The sequence below is a fragment of the Phragmites australis genome, chromosome 19 (genome assembly GCF_958298935.1).
Source record: "Phragmites australis chromosome 19, lpPhrAust1.1, whole genome shotgun sequence".
Classification (NCBI taxonomy): domain Eukaryota; kingdom Viridiplantae; phylum Streptophyta; class Magnoliopsida; order Poales; family Poaceae; genus Phragmites; species Phragmites australis.
The window spans coordinates 24651796-24666938 of record NC_084939.1 but is presented as its reverse complement, the minus strand read 5'-3'; the positions used below and the strand labels follow the sequence as shown (position 1 = coordinate 24666938).

The 15143-nt window shown below is 45.3% G+C and overlaps 2 protein-coding genes and 1 pseudogene across 8 annotated transcripts; 1 reads left to right on the top strand and 2 right to left on the bottom strand.

Moving 5' to 3' along the window:
• Positions 1–1487: 1487 nt before the first annotated feature.
• On the bottom strand, positions 1488–4722 carry LOC133900534 (L-galactono-1,4-lactone dehydrogenase 1, mitochondrial-like; annotated as a pseudogene).
• A 2143-nt stretch (positions 4723–6865) lies between these two features.
• LOC133900533 (uncharacterized) lies at positions 6866–12402 on the top strand. Of its 7 annotated transcripts, none has more exons than XM_062341702.1 (8): positions 6866–8260; positions 8417–8673; positions 8742–8850; positions 8986–9041; positions 9113–10764; positions 10879–11009; positions 11139–11367; positions 12151–12402. In XM_062341702.1, the coding sequence occupies exons 1-5, from the start codon at positions 6880–6882 to the stop codon at positions 9272–9274; spliced, it is 1965 nt and encodes a 654-aa protein (XP_062197686.1). In that variant the 5' UTR covers positions 6866–6879; the 3' UTR covers positions 9275–10764; positions 10879–11009; positions 11139–11367; positions 12151–12402. The 7 variants fall into 7 exon arrangements, with proteins under 7 accessions (XP_062197686.1, XP_062197688.1, XP_062197687.1 ...); XM_062341704.1 differs by lacking the exon at positions 12151–12402 and having other exon boundaries at positions 9113–9277; positions 10619–10764; positions 11139–11613; XM_062341703.1 differs by lacking the exon at positions 12151–12402 and having other exon boundaries at positions 9113–9316; positions 10619–10764; positions 11139–11612.
• On the bottom strand, positions 11084–14724 carry LOC133900532 (phosphatidylinositol 4-phosphate 5-kinase 6-like). The gene is made up of 8 exons (XM_062341700.1): positions 13296–14724; positions 12941–13108; positions 12619–12784; positions 12424–12540; positions 12145–12338; positions 11941–12036; positions 11781–11837; positions 11084–11375 (listed from the first exon to the last, which is right to left on the bottom strand). Exons 1-8 carry the CDS (start codon positions 14555–14557, stop codon positions 11084–11086), a joined length of 2352 nt encoding a protein of 783 aa, XP_062197684.1. The 5' UTR covers positions 14558–14724.
• Positions 14725–15143: the final 419 nt, after the last annotated feature.

The window sequence follows — 15143 nt, the reverse complement described above, 5'->3', positions numbered from 1 at the left end:
TGCGCAGACCGGGGCCATGGCACGGCAGTGCGGATGGGCTGCGCTCGAGGAGGCCACGGTGTGGAAGAGCAGAGAGGTGAGGGGCAAAATGGTCATTTTGCAGCCCTTGCCACGTCGGCAGTGGGATCCATGAGACACGTGTCCACTCTTGGTTGCGTGAGTAGTAAATTATGAAGTGTACAGTGAGCCCCAATGGTATTTATTAAAGTTTTTCGGTAGGATGGTATTTGAGAACACGTCACTGGTAACGATGACAAATAGTTAATAGCCCTTGAGATGGAGCGCTTTGGCCTTCGAAGCTTCAGGGAGACGGAGGTTGAGGTGGATTTCGGTCGGGGGTCAGCAAGAGCCACCGCTTGCGATCGACCCGGCAACTCCAAACGCCACCAAGAACTGAGATGAAGTTGATCTGTAGCCATGGCAACATATACCTTTGATTTTCCAAGAGGCCAAACAAGATCCAGAGCCAAAGAGAAAAAAAGAAGGGGGAAGAAAAGATACACGCGCGCCGGGGGAGGCCCGACGACGGAAAGCGAAGGCATCACGCCTAGACCCTTAAAGGAAGACATAAACAGAGCTCCTTACCGGCGTCGGCATCGTACAAATCACCACCGAACAGCGGCGATAGGTGGCGAAATCGGAAGGAAAAGCTCCAAAAACTCTAGAAACTAAGATACTAGTAGCAGATCTGTACAGGGATGGGTCCCTCACTGTAGAACATGCCGCCGGCGAGCCGAAGACCGACAGGGAGGGGTCGAGTTTAGCTGGAGTCGGTGGTCGCCTTCTTTTTTCGATTTTAGTTTTTTCCGGTGACACAGGGGTTCGGCAATTACGACAAGGCTAGGGCTGTCGTTTTATTTTGATTGTACTGCTCAATGTTGATCTCTTCTTTGGCTTCATATTACTTTATGTTTATGTGCATTGGTTCCTTCAATTGGAAAGTTTCTGAAAGATTTCAACATTCTTGCTGATCCAATTTGTTATCTCATGGCAAATTTTGCCCACTTTAAGAGTTTAAGTTAATTTTCTTGCATTTGCTGCTGCACATGTTTCCGTTTCATGCTACTTCAGTGAAGTTCGACTTAATGAATGGATAACATATCGATGGACAAACCCTCCTTTTATCAACATAGATTAATTATGTTAAACGTACTTGTTCCTTGTGTTGCCATCCTTTGGTCACGCCGTCTGTGGGCAAATTGAGCCCCTTGAAAACCCTTCAAGATTGGGGACGTGTCCAGGTCAAATGGAACAGAGAATAATTATAGCAAGATTTGGAACCGGACTTCCTTCCAGTGCTAAATACAGAATAGAATAGAATTAAAAAAGGATAGTAATGATCAGTCAAAAGTTTTAGTTTGTTCCTGCTACAGATTGAATTATCAATTTATTTTTCTCTTACTTTATTTCGACTGCCAAATGTTTATCCCACTTGATTTGATAGGATCGTAGTATCACTTCATAAGTCATAACCGAACAACGAGATGAGCACTTGAAGTCCAAAACCTATCTCCACCGAGGCACCAACAAAACCTCAGAATTATCCTAAAAAAAGAAAGGAAAAAAAAATCATAACTCTGCATGTCTGTAAACCACCAACAGCACAGGATGGTAGCGTACGCTCTTGATTAAGTATCAATGACAGAACGAAAAGTTATCCGTCTTCACTCTTCAGCACACGTTACTTTGCTTGGTGAACAGGCTCCAACACTGGCAACAGCTTCTCTACCTTTGCATTTGAGAGAACTTTGTTGGGGTCCAGCTCCATGCGTGCCTTGTTATATTCATCGACAGGGAAACGCTTCCTCAACCTGGCCTGGAGTTCAGTGAGTTTGTCCTTGACCTTTGGAACCTAGGGAGAAATGGAGAAAGAATAATTAGTAGGCGTGAAATTGTTGCAAATAAAGCAGCTGAGCCAATGCTATGCGTGCAAGTGAAGAGGTCATTCTCTTGAAATTAACCATTCTGATATTAATTTCGACCATGGTGTTCAACAAAGCCCACTAAAGAACATAAATATATCTTCATACATCTTGAAGCCAGCAGTGTACCTCAATTTTGGCCCAGTGTTCATATGCGGAATAACCATCCCACAGACTCGTTTGTGTCAGGCTCCTGTAAGTGAATAACTCCTCCATAATTTCCTTCCTTTGGCGAGCATCTGATGTTGGCAAGTACATTATAATACCAACCTACATAAATCCCAGCAAGTTGGTCACTGAACTAGTGCAGAAGTGAACCAGGTTTTACAGGACGTGCATGAAAAGAGATTTACAAAAAGATGCAGAACTCTCCAAAGAAGTAGTGTCGTGAAGCCGTTTCGGAATGTATGTGATTTATGTTTCAGAAACATGGGAAAGATAACAATCACAGTAGAAGATTTTCATAAAATCATCTACACTGAAGAAAGGATTTCCTCATATATTGACAAAGTAGAAGGAAGCAAGAGAGCACATTCCGCCAATATATTTAGCAGAAATCATCAGAAAAGAGCACCTACAGATTATACAAACTACTGAGTTCTGTAGGTAGTGTTGTTATGTACACATGACAATGTTCAGAATAATGTCCCATCAATTTGTAAACGAATTGTCAAATATCACTTTTCAAACCAAGTTATCCAGTTCAGAAGTCGGCAACAAGACGCAAATGAGCTTTTAGGTGGGTGACGACAAGTGGCAACAGCAGCATAGGTTAAACATACAAAGAAAAACTATTGAATAAGAACAAATTACCCATGAAAATTACGGACATGTTGTAAAGCTTCATCCTTTCCATATTTTGATGTTAACTTTGGAGTTTTCCACTTTGAAGGAGGATTGCATTGGACAACAACAACTGTGTCAATATATGGAATCCACAAGTACTTATGTTTGTTTTCAGAGAGCCATTTCCTGCAAAAGGGGAGAAAAGAAGGAATTTAAGAATGTCAAAATTGCATAGAAAAACTAATTAAGACAGCTACATAAAGATTGACTCAAGGAAACATTACTTGTGGTTTTTCTTGACTTCATCTGCATTGGAAACAAATGTATGTTCAACAAGCTGGTGTCTTTCTACACATTGGAGAGTAACTTCTGCAACAACACCTAGGTCACCAAGTCCACAGCGAGCAAGATAAAATAATTATGAATCTTTCTCCCTCGATAACTCTATTGTCCCCTTGGCAGGGGTAACCAGTTTCATGCTAATAACTTGCTCGTCAATTGGAGGCAATCTTGCACCAGTGCCATGGGCACCAACCTGAATTCAATAATGAATAAAAACAGATTAATTTGACCAGCGCTAATATTTATGCTTCATTCACACAAGTTGCAAAGTAATACCAGAGCCTTCATGCATTAGGATGATAGGAGTTGTTCCTATGTACTGCGCTGACAAAAAAGAGGCCAGTCTTAAGCATAATTGGCACAAATTGCAGTAAAGAGCTATTGTGCCCAGTTGTCCACAGAGGCAGTACATGAATACTCAGAGTCAGTCTAAGGATCTGTTATTTTTCATGCATAGCTGACTAACATCCTTACCTAACGCTTCTTTAGTAACACAAGGCAACTTCAGCAATATATTGCATAAAAAATGTGTGGAACCATTTTCTCGACAGTATCCTTGAGGTGTCCATTAAAGGATTTTTGGTGCAGTGAGATTATTTAAAAAAAAAACATCAAGGTAAAGGTTAGCCACAAACTAAATAGCTAGCAACAATGACTACTAGACTAGTTGACCACTGAAATGAAGCTAAGCATGACAGGAGACCTTTTTTCAATCAACAAATGTGTGGCAAGTATGCAGATGCAGACCAGTACTATGTGAACACCCTAGTGGTTGTATTCTTGTACACAATTTGGATCATTTCACTGAAGAGTGGTGAATCCAACCTTGAACAAATTTGTGCTAACTTTTCTAGTCAATTCCCATTAGTCTAAAATCGTTAGTACTTATTATTAATCAAAGACACTGAGAAAAACAGCTCCTTGCAAGTATCAAGATGGATGTTATTCGCAACAGACCTGAATGATGCCTCCGACCTGCTGTTCCCTAATGGACGCGAAGTTATGCAGCGTGAGGCCATGCTCGCGGAGCGCGTCAACGAGCTCCGCAACACGTATCCCCGCCTGCACCGTGACGGTCTTCTTCTTCACGTCGACGTCGAGCACCTTGTCCATGAGCGCGAGATTGACCATGCCGGCCCGTGAGAGCGCGAGGCCATTCGGGGACGGCCCCGAACCGAGGGGCCTGAGCTTGCGGCGCTCCTTCTGGGCGGTGGCGAGCGCGTCCTCGAGGGCCGGGAGGGAGTCCGGTTGGAGGAGGACGCGGGTGTGGACCTCGTGGGTGGCGCTCCAGTTGGAGACGGCGTGAAGGTCCTCGGGGAGCGGCGCCGGCGAGAAGGGGAAGGGGTAGTAGGTGGCGGCGCCGCAGCCCAGGAGGAGGAGCGCGTAGCCGGCGTACTTGCGGAGGTCGGCGTCGGAGGAGGCGGGGGAGGTGGCGGAGGATAGGGCGCGGGGCAGGTGGAGGCGGGAGAGGAGGAGGTGCCGCATAGGTTCGTTAGGCGGAGCGGCGTGGGGTCGGTGGTGGCCTTGGGGACGGGGGCGCCGGAAGCGGCCACCGCACCAGATCGCGATGGGTACGTCGGAGGATAGGTACGTCGGTTCTCGACTCCCTGTTGGTTATCGAACTAGCTGAAGATACCGACCAGCGGCATCCCTATTCGGCTGTTTTCCCCTGTTGCCGTATCTGTGGAAGCTTCCCCGTTGCGATCTGGGATGCAGAGGGTCACACTAAAATGCATTAAGATCTCTTCTCAACCGTCAGATCAGAAACCAATAAATCAGATTAGATGCTACTGCAAATCACTGTTTAACTACTCATATTTTACTGTTCTACTGCTATAGTAAAATATATTGTCTTCTCCACTGTAGAGGATCGGGGTCTTCCTCGTTGGACTGGATGGACAGCGTGATGGGCGCTGATCACATGGATTTTTTCTATGTAGCTGAATTATGGAGTGTTAGTTTGATCTTTTTTAATATTTTTTTTAAATCTGGTTTGAATAACTTGATTTGTGGTATAAAGGGAGAAGAATATGATACTATTGTTTGATCTTATGTATATGTGTTTCTGTTTGTGTGAAATAGTGAAAATTTGATCTCATGTATCAGAGGTCCAGTGGCGGCACAATGTGATCGATTTCTTCTCTTTTTTTTTTAAAAAAAAAGACTCCACTGCCAGTTAGATCCACGAACCGACAGTGATGGTAAGTTTTTGTGCCGATTTCAAAACCGGTATTAATAGTCAACGACTATCAACGCCAAGTAATTAGTAACTGTTCAATACCCGTCACTGATGATAATTTTGAATCGTCATTGATAATATGTTCTGTAGTAGTGGTAGTATTCACTTTCAAAGTAATACTACTTTTTATGAAATTCCTTAAATATACTATTTTAATTGGTTTTAATTTTTTTTATCTTAATGATATAGCTATATATCTTAAGCATCCATGTCTAAAAATTTCATGTAAGCAAATCAGAAATACAGCTGCTGAGGTGACTCTGCTTTTCACATGCGCTGTAAGTTCCAATCATGATTCTTTCCTTATTGGCAGAAATATTTCAATAGCTTTTGTCATCATTGAATATTCACATTTTGCATCTCTGTTTATGCTTCTGAACCATTGTACTTTCACTTATGCTTAAATACCTGAATCTTGATGTTTAATTATGAAAGACTGGTAGAGGAATAATCTCAGGTTTGGATTATTCAGGGAGCTCGGGGGCTATATATAGCACAATGTACAAAGAGAGTTTATATCTAAGTTAAATATATCTTTATCTCTAAGTCAAGTCTATTGTACTTTAAATCAATCTATAGTTATCTGTACAAACAAACTCTATGAGATGGGGGCGGGCGCATGGAGCCATGGACGCAAGGCACGGCTGCATGGCTCGGCTGAGATATTCCAACAAATTCACTGATCTAGCTGCATTGCTCATTCACACCTCAATCATATACAGCACTGTTCCTTGCGGGTATGAATGTGCGGTATGGTTAGGTATTGCATGTTCAATCAGTCCTCTTCTAATATGCTGTTCGGGGAGCCAATCAAGTGCAGTTGAATCATGCAAATTATTTTTTCTCAGTAGCATTGTTGCAAGGAGCTGAAATTTCTTGCTGTTCACAGTTAAGAAGTTACGCATTGAGGTTAATTGGCTGATTTGTGAGTGCCCCTACATGCGGAATTTTTCATGGTCTAAGGTATACCATTGTTGCTATCGTATGGGAGCATTTAACTAATTTTTTTAAATATAATTTAGTTGGTTAGGGTCTCGGATTCGGTACGAGTGCTCATATTTATAAAAATAACTATATATTCTATTGATACGTAGATCGAAAATTATAGTTCCTCCACAACGTTGGTAGTTTTAATTGTGAGGGTGGTAGTTTTGTCCTATAATATATTCTTGACGTCTTTACTTTGTTATGAGACATCCTAGGTAATAGAAGTGGCTCGATCACTTAATTAGATGTGTGATGAGTCGGGACCTCAGTACGCCCACCCCGTAAAATTTTCGATGCCAGCATGGTGGCTACGAATCCATGCTCCCTCTACACCGCCACTGAAACAGCAACGTCGCCGTCAGACGGCCCAGCCGTCTCCCTCCCCTCCGGCCGCCGCGGCGCACGAGAAAATGACGAAACAGCCACCCCACCCCAGTCACGCCCTCTTCTCGGCCCAAGTAGGTGTCCATGGGCCTTCGTATTTCCGCAGGGTAGGTCCACGGGCCAACACTCACTCGCGCGACCGTCCCGCAAGGGTTTGAGATTAATTTTTCCATCGGAGACGGCAACCAACTCATCCGTTCCCAAATCCTCTCAAAAAAGATGGAAAATCCGATCGCCTCCTGCGCCGACCTCGAGACATCGACCGATCGATCCATGGCCTTGTCCTCACCCGCCCTACCGGGCACGGATTCTGTTGCTCCCAACTCCGCCTGGATCCTCCTCGACCAGGAGGCGTACATCGACGTCGAGGATCGCGAGAACGCGACCACAGCTGAGGTCCGGACGAGCTCGGGGCAATCCGTCAAGGTGTCCTTCTTCGCCGCCGAACCGCCGCGCCTCTCCCACTTCTGCGTCCACTGCCCCGGCCTGACGACGACATTCGACTTCCTCGGGTGGCCGTGCATCCTCCACTCGGTCGACAACCTCGCCCTCATCCGCGTCGCCTTCGCCTTCAATACCGAGTACTTCTTCTACCGGGCTGGGCGTGGACGGCGGCCGTCGCTGGAACATCTCCGGGACATCGGCAGCTATCTCTCTAAAGTGCCGTTCGTGCCCTCCATTGGCATCCTGCCCTGCGGCGCCGGCGACGACTTCGTCCTGGCCGCTCTCGGCTTCACGTTGGTCGCTGGGCAGTGTGAGCTCCATATCTTCCGGTCCGAGCGGGGCACATGGACCAGGAACATACTGCCCGGAAAACACCGACTTAACATAGAGAAGGTGATCGTGCTGGGAGATGGCAAGCTGGGTTTTGTTGACATGTGGAAGGAAATTCTGGTCTGCGACGTGCTCAAGGAGAACCCCACGACCAGTTTCATTCCGTTGCCGAAGTTGCTTCCCAACAACCAGTCCGACGACCATATGTGTTTTGCACGGATGTTTCGTGATGTCGTCGCTTGCATGGACGGTTCCATCAAGTGCGTCGAGGTGGAGGCTTGTTCGCGATGTGTCATCCATATAGTACCTAAGGTTTCAAGCAGACGCATGATCCATGATGAGTTACTTGCTGATGTATCAAACACGGATGTACTCCACGATTCGGATTTGATGCCGGATTGCGTAGCCGACATTGAAGTGGAGGACACAGAAGAGGAGGACTATGAGTATCTCGGTTGGAGGATCATCTCATGGAGCAGGGCACATTCTTCCACTTGTTGGCGCAAGGAGTCTCTGTTTCATGCCGATGACATCCGTGTAAACAACCCGATTCATAATGCCATGTTGGGTGATCTTGGAGGTAGCGGTGCTCATTTGAAATTGAAGGACCTGTTCATATCTGTCCCCACCGTTAGCATGGATGATAGCAGCGCTCTCTACCTCATCTCCAAGGTGGATCCAACAGACCAAGAGTTATGCGTGCTGATGGTTGATATGGGGAAGAAGACACTCGAAGAATTTTCACCAGTTCTCACCCAAAGACCAGATTTTTTCAAACCAACCTGCATCCCCTGTGCCTTGTCAAAATATCTGAATACAGATTCAGGTAATTAAGGAATGCCTTCCTTTTGCACATTTTTCATTCTGCGCGGTACTTATGTATTGATTATTGAAGAAAACATGTTAATTTGTTTGCAATTGGAATGTCTGTGATAGATTTAAGTACCTCTGTAATAATGTTTTCCTACTTTCTTTTCATTAGATGGAACTCAGGTTGGTGGGAAGAATGCTTCCTGGCCGACCTCTTCTACTCTTCAGCCAACCAAGGAAAGCTTCACCGAGTGCATTACACCCAGCGATCACTATCCACGTGCCCAGTACTATAGTGATTACCGCCAGCAGCAGCAGGCGCAAGAAGTAGGATGCCCATTACCCCCTATTACCCCCTTTGAGGCCTACTACCGGCAGGAGCAGCCACGGCAATCACCACCGCTGTCGTGGTCGAGATCTGCTCTTCAGGTATATGTTGTCAACATTATCTCATATGTCTATTTTGTGTCTCTTATGCCTTGACACAATAATTAAAGCCTTTGCAGCCAACTGAGGAAAGCTTTAATAAGGACTATGGTGGTTACCATTACGGTCCCCCTCATGCCTTCTACCAGCAGGAGCAGCCGCGAGCAGGAGCACTAATTGGTATGATAAATATGTCTATTAAATGTTGATTCAGACCAGTTTCAAATTGATAGTTGGTAATGGCATTGCTATGATGTTGTTTATTTCTATAGTGAGTGTTTCCGGTGTTAATGTTTTCCTACTTTTTTTCATTAGATGTAACTCGCATTGGTGGAAAAAATGCTTCCCAGTCGGCCTCTTCTACTCTTCAGGTATATGCTTCATCTATATTCTGTTGTTGATATGTCCATTTCTTCCTCTTCACGCAATAAGATCAAATTAGCCTTTACCGCTAAGCGAGGGAAGTGACAACAATATCGCTGCTGTTTCTGGGTGCAAGAAAATATTCAAGGGTGCTAATTTGTGCAAAGAAGAGAAGAGCCAAGAAGTGAAGCCAAGGAAGTTTATTCAATTTGGTTCTATGCCACCTCAAGAGATAATCTAATTGGTCAGGATCTCAATTCATATTTTCATTCACAATGATTTGGTAAGCAAGGCAGTTTGACGATATTGCTAGCTCGATTTGCACTGTGGCTGCATTATTTTATAATCTCATAGATGTGAGTCTAATTAGTAAGTTGAGTCCGTTCTGGTCTGGTTCTGTCATTTGCATCCGTCTCATGCGTCTCATGAGTCCGTGTTGGAGTCGACGTAGGGCAAGCCTGAGTGCCACATATATGCCCAGGCCATCAGCCTTTGTAGACAGATTGGATGAACTCAGTGAAGGGTGGTTCCCTTTTCCCATCTATCAAATAGTGATTAGATTAGTTCTATCCGGATTGTGAAGGAACGTGATTAAATTAGTTCTCTTTGAGGCCGTGGGTGGAAGGCTTGTTCTAGGGCTTGGTGTTCTGCTCCTTTTTGCAGGCCGGACCTATCTCCTACTTTGCTTCTGGTTTGCATCAATGTCCAGATTGTAAGCCAAGCTTTGTCTATTTTGTTTTCCTGTTGCTGCCCTGCCATGAGATACTTGATCTACTTTGGTTTTAGTGTTACTAGAAATCAATCTGATCTTGTGCATTGTCACGGAAGAAAATATTCTTGTTACTTGCATGCTGCTATCATTGCTTACTAATAGATCAGTTGGACGAGACCGAATAATTGCCATCCAATGTTATAGACTTTCCTAAAACTGATGCTTTCACAAACAAAGGATATTGTGGTGTCTTTTTTTTTTTCATTTTTGAACCATGAGAAAGATACCTTAATCTTTCCTCTTTCCAATAACTTTTCTTTTCCAGAAAATGGAGAAGCGAGAACAATTTTTTTTTCTTTAAGCCTCAACAACTAAGCCAATTCCTTTTCTTTGATCCATGCATATCTGAAACAAAAACAGACCAGAATAGATGCACGGGTCAAGACAAAAACTGAAAAACAGAATGAAACTGCCCATTACAGTCACGCAACAGGGTATTACTATGACATAGGCCACATTTCAAGCAAAAAGCATAAGGACTTGCATTGACCACCACTTACCCACATCGCCATTTGCCAGAGCAACCTGTGGCATGGCAGTTCATGACTCCTCCAAATCGCTGTTTCACAATTCCAAAAACATAATAATCCATCCTACCGAAAGGAACACCACGGAACCCTAACAACCGTAAAGAGGCCTCACCTTGTAAGATTGTCGAGGACAAGGTGCCAGTGTTCTTTTTTAGGTGACGGAATACATTAACATTAACCCCTTGATTGGTCACTGTTTGCTTTGCTTGGTCACCACACAATCAAATACAGGTTTTCCTTGTACGCCTATGATCTGGTTTTATTCCTCTCTCTAATTGAGCAGGATCTATGCTTGATCAAGGCAATTTCCTTGCTTGCTTCCAAGGAGCGTTAGGACTGAGCAATAATTTAAGCAACCTGATTAGATGTTCCGAGGAGGAGTTACTCTAGTGCAACAATTCTTCCCTTGCAACATTGTTGGCTTCCCCTGTAAGTATTTTGGCATCCCATCCTCTTTTGAACAAAGTAAAATAAAAAATTGAAGCCACTGTTTGCATAAACAATAATCTCTTGTCTACATCCTTTTTCATGACATGATTACAGTTACACTACCTCCAATGACAGAAGAAAATATCTGGAAAATGTACAGAATCTACAAGAGAAGAGAAAATTTCCACGCTATTGATGTGTTTCCATCTACAACAGAAAGAATCAATAAAAAAAAGTACTGGAGGGTGGGTAAAGAACATCCACCCAACAATTGTTAATCTCTTTGGTTAAATGTGTCTCCTTTTTGTCAGTTTAGTAGTTACTGTACATCTTCAGTGAAAGCCTTATAAATGAAGTCTCTGAATCGCTTGCAGTATTGCTTCGGGTCAACAGCCGATATGGAGTTGGGATCATACTGCATGGATTTGTAAGCGTGCTCGAGCTTCTTACTAATATCATAGTCTTGTAGGATGTCAATGATTCCAAAGAACAAGATGACATCCTGGAATTCACCTGTGGGCTCACCAATGAGCAAAGAATCACTATCAGGATTCCTCACTACGTTCTCCACCCTTGAGGGCATGCAAATTCCTAGTTTTAATGGTGCTTTTCTGCAAAAATCATAAGTATATGTTAGTCGCCAGATATTAATGTTAGTGTGAATGAAATACATAAGTTGATGTCTGATGTATGCAAGCTAAGCTGAAAACAGAGGAGCTGTCATGTACTACATCTGGTGAAAATTAAAGGCATCTCCAATTAGATATCAAAAGCACTCGTGTGGTATATATTAGCTACTTCTAATCTCTTCACTATATAATATATTGAACAATATATTATGTATGTTCAAATGAAAGAGCTCATCATATTTGTTTACATTTTGAAGCATGTCTAACTGTATTCTTTAATACCAGCCCAATACAACCATGCCTTTAGTTGCTTCAGATAATATTGAACTAGGGATCAAAATATGTTTGTTAGAAAATTGTGATCTATGAAATGCATTTTGAATCTACCTATCTTGTTCAGAATCTTCAGCGGTAGTATGAGCTGTTCCATTGTCAGCATTGCTGCTGTCTGTAACCAACAAAGATATTTTTCAGTCTCATAACTTCAAATATATCAATAGTATTTTTGCAACTGCAAGTATGTGAAATCATGCATGTATCGGGGAACATATCTTTGCATCTGCCCTTGAAGTGAACACCAACCAAAAGACTATAATCCATGATCCTCTCCTGCTCCAGTAATTCACAATCTTTGTCCACTTGCCTGGAAAGGGAGACAAATTATGAGAAAAGGAATGCTTGGGTTTCTTTAAATACAGCTGTAAAACATGTCTAAGAACTTCTCATTTGACAGATTCACACAAATGCGTACCTGCAGAATTCTTGAAACCAACATCCTCCTAGCCGGAAAATGAAATTAAGATCAAGATCCTTCAAGGTGGTATGCTCGCTAATTTGATCAATGGGTTTATCTGTCATGCGACCATGTGAAGATCCTTTCAAATCGAAGCGCCTGTGGATTGCATAGTTGGAGCAGAAAAGATTCCCCATTATAACAAAGCGAACCTGTGTTTCATGATTACAAATGTTGAGCAACTCTTGCACATCAATTTACTTTTGAGAATCTGATCAATTGCTCATTGCAGCTAACCTTTTTCTGAATAGCTCCTGTTAGTTTAACACAGTGCAGACCGAAAAATCTAGTTACTAGAGTATTTTCAAAAGCACGGACATGTTTATAATAGGCTGGAAGCATCCTAAGAAGTACCTGTTCACAAAAAAAGCCCAAATTTAATCATATAACACGTAAGTTAAGCTAAGGTGAGGAGGGACGATATCGACATACTTTAACTTCCGATTTCTTCATTGTTTTGATCATGTACTTGTCATCATTGGTGAGGTAAAAGAAACTTCCACTTTTACCAGGCGATGAAAGTTCCCTGAGTGCATCATCACCGCAGATGGAGATCATGTAATCTGCAGGGTCGACATCGAAGAGCTTACGCAAAGTCCTGGAGGGAAGTACAGGAGAACAAATTAGCTTCATAATGGAGACAGGAAGCAGCAAACGATAGAAATATCAAATTTGTTACTGCCACAGGAAAGAAAAATAAATCAGCATCAGCAAGGTTAATAGGCTATAAATCATAATTGCTTGTTATGCTGACCTGAAAACCAGAGGGCAGTAGTCCTTCCACCGAAAATCACATGATTGGTGAGGAGGAGTATGCTTCGATCCTTCAGGAGGAAATCTTGTCCACACCTTCTCTTTTGGATCAAATGCTGATGATTTAAGCTCCAGCGAAGTTGGTGCTGACTGCCTTCCAACAGCATGCCTGTGTCCCAAAAGATGAAGAATGGTCCAATCAGAAGAAGAAGAAGAAGAAGAAGATGATGATGATGAATGGCAATTTCAGATGAATCAGATTTAGAAGACCAGTGCATCAGAAAGTAAATAGAGATCAAATGGCAAAGCACAATGGCATACTAGTGGCCGTGATCGAATAGCAGCACACTGCACACCTGATGCCAAGCTGTAAGTTGAGCATGAGCTCGTAGTTCTTGTGCCCCTTCGATATCGTCTCCCCCTGCTTCTTTCCTGGCCTCGGCGGCGCGCGCATGCACGACGGCGTCCGCAACCATGACCTGTCCGTCCGAGTCTCCTCGCCGTCCTCACCATCGGCCAGGCTGTCCAGGTCGGACGACACGCTACTTATTCTGTGCACGCTCGACCTCCTCCCTTGGTCAGCGCTAACCTCCGGCGGCCGCCACACCGGCTTCTTCAGCACGGCCTCCACTCCGGGCCACGTCAGTATCTTCTGCCACGGCATCAGCGACACTGTCTTCCCCTCGCACACCTCAAGCTCCTCGAGCAGCGACGTGATCGCCTCACAGGGCTCACGAGGCGCGGGCACCGCAGGGCCACCGGACGGCGGGTAGTACACGCCCTTGGCGTGCATCGCGCCGGACTCCTGAAACCACGTGCCAATGAACATGCCCCCGTCGGCCCACCGGAATGTCCCCTGGCCCTTGGGCTTGGCGTCCTCCCACGCGCCGTCGTACCGGTCGCCGTCCGCCCAAATCACCGTCCCGCACCCGTGCATCTCGCCGGCCTTCCAGGTGCCGATGTACTCGTGGCCGTGGCGCCAGATGTAGCGGCCGTGCCCGTCCTGCAGGCCGTCGCGCCAGTGACCGTCGTACACGTCGCCGTTGGCGTACGCCTGCGTGCCGCGGCCGTGCCTGAGGTTGTTGGCCCACAGCCCCTCGAAGGTGTCCCCGAACTCGCCAATGTAGGTGCCGTGCCCATGCATGAACCCGCCGGCGAGGTCGCCCTCGTAGGTGGCGCCCGACGGCCACGAGAACTTGCCGCGCCCCGACGCGCGGCCGCGGCGCCAGGAGCCCTCGTACATGCTGCCGTCCGTCCAGAGGAACTTGCCCGCGCCGTGCGGGAGGTCTCCGCGCAGGTCGCCCTGGTAGAAGTCCCCGCTGGGCATCAGCTGCTCGGTGTGGCTGGGCTCATCGTCGTCGCCGGCGTCCGTGTCATCGCCCTCGGTGGCGCTGTCACTGTCTTCACCGTCCTCTTCATCGTCGTTGTACCGGTAGATGGTGTTGGACGTCGAGGAGCTGGCGAAGAGTGTGCTAGCGCCGGGCGTGATGGCGTCGCCGGTGGAGACGCCGTCGACCGGCACCGCGGCGGGCACGACGGAGCCACCGCGGCGGATGGTGTGGAGTTTGCGGAGGCTCTCCTCCCACAGCCGGCTGGCCGGGGCAGGGAGCTGGTTCATCCTTCTCCCCGACGTTGTCACGTTAGCATAGTCGGTTTGAAGGATGTGCCGAGGTCATGCAACAAGACCGAGTTGGAAAGAGCCTGGTCATGGTGGTGGAGCGAGCCTGGCCAGGGCGAGGTCGATCGTGTTTGCTCGTCGGTTTTGCTTTGGATTGCGAGTTTTGGGTGATGAAGGACGTGATCGAGCTGGAGGCTGGGAGGAGTTGTCGGGTGCCGAGGAGAGCTCGGGTGTCCGGAGCGCAACATTTGGAGGGAGGCGGAGGCATTTTACTATTTTTGGTTCTTTTCATGATAAAGATATCTCTTACGTCTATTTTATTGTTGAATAATTTACTATATTTTTTATTTATCATTATTATATCGATGATATGTAAATCTAGATCTCACATTTCATCTTCATATTAGATAATATATTATGAATTAAACAGTTATTCAGTAATATATCGTGGATTTAAAAAGACGGGCTTGTTGACCTCACTTTGGGTCGTGTACTGTGTATGGACGCAGGTCAAACAGTAGATGCTGCTTTCCAATATGATATTGTCTGCATTTGTCTTCGTGTTGGAGCTTGATGGAATCAGGAG

Excerpts from the sequence above, each read along its gene's own strand:
- LOC133900532 (XM_062341700.1), bottom strand. The coding sequence starts at position 14,557 with ATGAACCAGCTCCCTGCCCCGGCCAGCCGGCTGTGGGAGGAGAGCCTC. Across the intron at positions 13,109-13,295 it reads AACTTACAGCTTGGCATCAG|GCATGCTGTTGGAAGGCAGT; the intron begins GTGTGCAGTGTG and ends TTTGGGACACAG. Across the intron at positions 12,037-12,144 it reads TGGTTTCAAGAATTCTGCAG|GCAAGTGGACAAAGATTGTG; the intron begins GTACGCATTTGT and ends CTCCCTTTCCAG.
- LOC133900533 (XM_062341702.1), top strand. The coding sequence starts at position 6,880 with ATGGAAAATCCGATCGCCTCCTGCGCCGACCTCGAGACATCGACCGAT. Across the intron at positions 8,261-8,416 it reads ATATCTGAATACAGATTCAG|ATGGAACTCAGGTTGGTGGG; the intron begins GTAATTAAGGAA and ends TCTTTTCATTAG. Across the intron at positions 9,042-9,112 it reads CGGCCTCTTCTACTCTTCAG|CCTTTACCGCTAAGCGAGGG; the intron begins GTATATGCTTCA and ends AGATCAAATTAG.